At 47.4% G+C, this 5586-nt stretch overlaps 1 protein-coding gene across 1 annotated transcript; it reads left to right on the forward strand.

Annotated features, from left to right (window-relative positions):
* On the forward strand, positions 1 to 4858 carry LOC109763336 (uncharacterized). Its single transcript, XM_020322171.3, has 2 exons — positions 1 to 208; positions 1652 to 4858. The coding sequence occupies exon 2, from the start codon at positions 1666 to 1668 to the stop codon at positions 4534 to 4536; it is 2871 nt and encodes a 956-aa protein (XP_020177760.2). The 5' UTR covers positions 1 to 208; positions 1652 to 1665; the 3' UTR covers positions 4537 to 4858.
* The last annotated feature ends 728 nt before the right edge of the window (positions 4859 to 5586 follow it).

Raw genomic sequence — 5586 nt, forward strand, 5'->3', positions numbered from 1 at the left:
TCTGCTCTGCCATTCTTCGCACGCCGCACCCACCGCCGTCACACCACCACCCCCCCTTCCGCGGGCTCGCTCCGTCCATCCGTCCCACGTCCCCCCTCACCCTCCGCCTCCGCGGCCGCATTGCCGACGGAAACCCTCCCCTGCCTCGACCACGCCGCCAGGCCACTCCATCCGCAGGCTCCGTCGCCGTCTCCGGCGGCAAAGAAAGGTACAGGTACTTCTCCCTCTTTACCCCCTCCGACGAATGCTTCTTCCCCGGAAGAACCTGGGTGTGTTCTTTCTTTGTATCTGCGGCCGATCCTCGTCCGCTTCCCCTTCCGGCTAGCGGTGCAGGCAGGCACGAGGGTTTTCGGCCGCGCCCCGTACGCGGCCCTGTTTCGGCCCAAGCTTCCGATTTTGGGCGGGGGAGGTTCGGCCAAACAGGGGGGGTCTCGGTTACTGCTATTTTTGCTGAATCAAAGTGCTGCGATTTTGCTTGCTGGGTTTGTAGCGTGGACGAAAACCACCATCGTCTGAAGAAAGTACAGACATACATGTAGTGACTAGCAGTAAGTAGGACGGTTGCTACGGAAATGCTGGAATGTGGAGCCCATCTGGCCTTGGATCGTTCTTACTAGTGTTACAAAAAACTGCAGATTTGATGCGTTGAGGTAAATAATTAGTACTACTAGTATCTAGGATTTGGCTTTTGATCAGTAGGATGTAGCTCTTGATCTGCACCACATCCCCTCTGCTCTGCTGCAGATTGTGTACAGCTATATATGGTGCAGATAGCACCTTCTGATATCACTTAAAACCACAGGGAGACTACTTGCGTTTCTGCAGTCATACCGATTGTTCCTTTTGGTTTTGCGACATCAAATTGTGCAACTTGGTATGGGTCAAGTCATTGCTTATTATTATTAGTGTATACAGCACATTGTGCAGTGCAGCTTACACTAGCTAGAATTAGCACATTGTGCAGTGCAGCTTATTATTAGCAGTGAATATTAAGAGTGTAGACAACACTTTGTGCAACTTACACTCGCTAGAATTCGAAGTCTCTACTGGGAGCACATTTCTCCATTTTTTTACGAGGCGCCGGTGCTTTATGTTTGCTGCTCATTCGCTACCCGTGTTAAGAACTGATGCCATTTCATAGTTGCAGTAGTACCAAATTAAACAAGGCCATCACTGGAAGAAGTGGGTGCTCCACATTTTTGCAATCTCTTTGCATCTGTGGTATACGCACGTGAGTGCCAACTGTGTAGGTAGTTTTTGGATAGTGGACGGGGCAGCTCTCCTGGGCTCTGCATCTCTTGACGCGCACGGCCACACCGATTGATTATGCAAGTTCCTTTTGGTTTCTGTGGCTATCAACATTGCAACTTGATACGGGTCCAGTGATTACTTACTAGTGTAAGGTATGCAACACATTGTGTGACTCAAATGCGGATTAAGAGTGTACACAACATGTCGTGCAGCTTACATGAGATTTCAAGGTCTCTACTAGGAGTACATTTCTCATCTTTTTTACAAGGTCCTGGTGCTATATGTGTGCTGATCATTCGATACTTGTGCTATACATTTTCTGTTCATTCAATACTTGTGTTAAGAACTGATGCCATATCCTGTATTTCTTTGCTAAATAATCTTCTCCTCTGTGAAACAGTTGCTGTCACAAGAATGGGACGCAAAAGTGACCTGGCTGACCAGCTACAGGAGGATGGCATGAGTGCTGTCTCTGCTGAATATGAAGAAGGCACTGAAGAAGAAGAGCCATTTGAACGTGAATTCTATGATGATGATGATGATGATGATGACGACGACAATGATAGTGAGCCAGAAACACAGGCTGTGGATTCTTGTGAAGATCCTTTGGCAGAAGAGGAAGAGGTTAGTGGTGAGGAACCTTGCGATGTTGTGGCTCCACTTGAAGACGAGGATGCCAGTTACGAGGAACCTTTTGTTTCAGAACTCTGTTATGAGGAAGAAGACAGTGACGTGCAGGACTCGTATTATCCGGAGCCTCTCACTGATTCATACAGGAAGCAGCTCTATGAAGTGGAGCCATGTGATGATCAAGTGGCTCATGAGTACGAATTTGTGAAGAAGAAGTCCAGTACCGTGCAGACTTTCCAGAAGGAACAAAATAAGAGAGAGGTCCTAAAGCGGGCACTGAGAAAGGGCAGCAACAATGAGCACAAGGCGGTACCAGTGGTTGATGGTATGGAAATGAAGCCGTTGAAGAAACAATTGTCTGTCAGGTTTGCTACTGATGTATCTTGTTACACATACAGTACTGAATGTTTTGGTGCTGCCAAGTTGGAGAAAAGGAAAGCTCAGTTTGATGACCAGGATAGCCACTTGCGTAAGAGGCAAGAACACATGCTCTCCTCGCTTAAGGATGGTAGCAAGCTGAAAGAAGTGGATGACACTAACCTGTATGTGGGTAACCTCCCAGCTTCTGTGTCTTCTCACAAGCTCATCGAGCTATTTCTACCTTTCGGACGAATTGTCCGATCAAAAGTGGCAGATGATCGTTTCACTGGTGTAAGCCAGGGATATGGCTTTGTCAAGTATGCTGAACCTCGTAGTGCCACAACAGCTATTGAACGCATGAATGGACGCCTGGTTGATGGGAAAGCATTAGAGGTTAGAGTAGCTGGGCCTCCAACATCAGTATCCAATCCATCCAAGCAATCTGTGTCAGAAACTTGCAGTCTGCCCTCTAAGGAAATGGACGCGAGTAACTTGTTTGTCAGCCACCTCCCCTTATCGATGGACACGCTAAAGCTACTCAACCATTTTCGGCCGTTTGGGAAAGTAACTGAGATAAAGGTACCCAAAGATCACACCACAGGTTTAAGCAAAGGATATGGTCATGTGAAGTATGCTGATTCTCGTGATGCAGCTCAGGCCATCATCCATTTGAATGGAGTTCTTGTTGAGGGTAAAAGGATAGAGGTTCGGTTGTCTGACATCTCTTCAACACTGTCAAATTCAGCTGTGGGATCACACACCAATACCAGAACAATCAAGGAAATCGACATGGCAAATCTATATGTCTGCAACATTCCTGCATCCATTGATACAAATAAGCTGATTGAGCTTTTCTTGCCATTTGGTAAGATCACCCATGCGAGGGTGGCGGCAGACCAAGAAGGCGCTCATTCCGGTAAAGGATATGGCTTCGTCAAATTTGCTGATTCTCAATGTGCTGCCGAGGCTATTGCACTAATGAATGGAGCACTGGTTGAAGGGGAGACACTAACTGTCAGAGTTGCAGGCCTTTCATCATCAGCATCCAGTTCAACTGTACAAGGCTCACCAATTGCCTCTCCAGAAATCAACAAATCTAGACTGTACATCACTAACCTTCCACAGACCATGAACGCAGATAAGCTGGTTGAACTTTTCGCGCCCTTCGGTCGGATCAGCAAAGTCGTGATCAATCCGGAGTATAGCCTAGTGTTCTATGCAGATGTAGCGTCAGCGATCACGGCTGCCGAACGCATGGATGGGTACCTGATTGGTGGAAAGAGGCTAGTTGTCAGGGGATCAGACTCTTGTCAAACCAATGCAGCAGAGCAAGCTTTATCACAGCCAGCTGGCAAGCCCATGAAAGAAATTGATATGGCGAATGTGTATGTTGGCAGCATCCCGCCAACGGTAACCGGCGATCAGTTGGTCGAGCTTTTCCGACCTTTTGGACAAATTGTGCAATCTAGGCTGTTTCATGGGTATGGCATGGTTAGGTACAGCTACCCTTCATGTGCTACTGCTGCAATTGATCATATGGATGGTTACCAAATTGGAGGACGTACCCTGGTTGTGAGAGTAGCAGGCCTTCCTAATCCCGGGGATTGTCTAACACTACCGGAGCCTGGAAACGAGCAGAGGCAAATTGACATGACCAACCTATATGTCTGCCATCTCCCGCTCCATGTTACCACCGAAAAGCTGATTGAAATCTTTCTGCCATGCGGCCAAATCACTCAAGCAAAGGTGGTCATTGATTGGCACACTGGTGTGAGCAGGGGATTCGGATTTGTCAAATTTGCTGATGCTTATGGTGCTGCTGTGGCTCTCACTCACATGAACGGTTGCCCGCTGGAGGGGCACATCTTGGGGGTTAGAATAGCCGGTGTCCATCCGAGTGATATGGGCAGCTACATGACGCGTCTCTACTCCCAGTTCACATTGCCTGACCCCTCGATGATGGCGGTTGGAATACCAACATCGTCGTACTGGCCGTACTATTGTGCTGAATCGGCATACGCGGAGGGGCAGGGAGGTGATGCTGCTTCTCAAACATCTCAGGAGGAATCTGTATCGGCCAGTTCATTTGCTGAGAAGGGTTGTTCTTCTGTGTCAAGCCATGTCGCCGGCAGTTCTCAGCAACATTCTTCAGCAGGTTGGGCTGGTCCGCCTGGCTTCAGTCCCCATGCTGCCCCCAAGAAGGATACCGTCACCACGATGAAACCTTCCCAGCCTTGCTCCAAGGTCCATTTGGCACAGTCAGGAGGCAGCCAGAAAAGACGCTCAATCGTCTAGCACCGTCTGCTTCTGATCATGCTTCAGTGTATTTTATATTGCTTCTGAGAAAAAAACATATGCTAACATAATTTGGTTTTAGCTAGGTACTTAAGTGTTAGACTTTGATAGTTGGGCGAGCTGGCTGGTGAAATTTGCTATGTGCTATTACTTCAGTTCAAGTATCAGTTCAATTCTGTTTCAGATAAAGAGAGAGTTTACAGTTTGTTTTTACATTGTGCTCTTGGCCAGAGATCTTTGAACAGGATTCATGCCATTGTTACTCATTTAAAAAAAACTGATTATGTTTACAGTTTGCTGTAATGCAGTTTTAATTTTTTAACTGAGTTTCAATTTATTTTTTCTTCAGCTATGGATGTGTGCCTTGTTCATTCAGCATTGCCATTCCAGCCCTCGTAAGTTTCTCTAGCATGTAGGCAAACAATCTTTTTCCCATACTATTACGTCGCATCACCACCATGTGTGAGCGAAGAACTGTGTAAATTCTTATCATCTAGGAGAACCGTGAAGATTCATATCATGTAGGGGAAAGTGGAGTGCAACACATATTGCCAATATGAACAGCAGTAGAGAGGACACAGTACAACCACAGGCTTTTCTAACAAAGATTGTGTTATTGCTTCAGGTGGTCTTCTTCTGAAGGCAGGCAAAACTGATTGCAGTAGAAGCCCATTCTCCCCTGCCAATCAATAAAGCATAACCAAGGAAGGAAAGGATGGTTCAGACACCATCGTTTGACTCAAGCAGCAAGATTTCCCCTGATGAAGGCGTAGCAACCTACTCGATTTCACCGTCACTGTCCTCCACAAGTTCCCGTGATACCAGGAAGCAGGCAACCCGAATGCCACGTCGAAAAGGCCACAACCCCACTGTCTTTGACGACACCTACACCCAAGATGGTGGCCTGCATCGAACCTAGAAATTGCTCCAAGCGTAACTCGGTCATGCAGAAGCAGTTGTCAAAGCAAATGGTAGATACACCGAGAAGGCATTTAGTTTGGCGGTATGTATCGGTGATCAACGGCCTGTCCCGGGACTTGACGCTGCCTT

The sequence above is a fragment of the Aegilops tauschii genome, chromosome 2, assembly GCF_002575655.3.
Source record: "Aegilops tauschii subsp. strangulata cultivar AL8/78 chromosome 2, Aet v6.0, whole genome shotgun sequence".
NCBI classification, from domain to species: Eukaryota; Viridiplantae; Streptophyta; class Magnoliopsida; order Poales; family Poaceae; genus Aegilops; species Aegilops tauschii.

Coding starts and splice junctions, on each gene's coding strand:
- LOC109763336 (XM_020322171.3), top strand. CDS start 1,666: ATGGGACGCAAAAGTGACCTGGCTGACCAGCTACAGGAGGATGGCATG.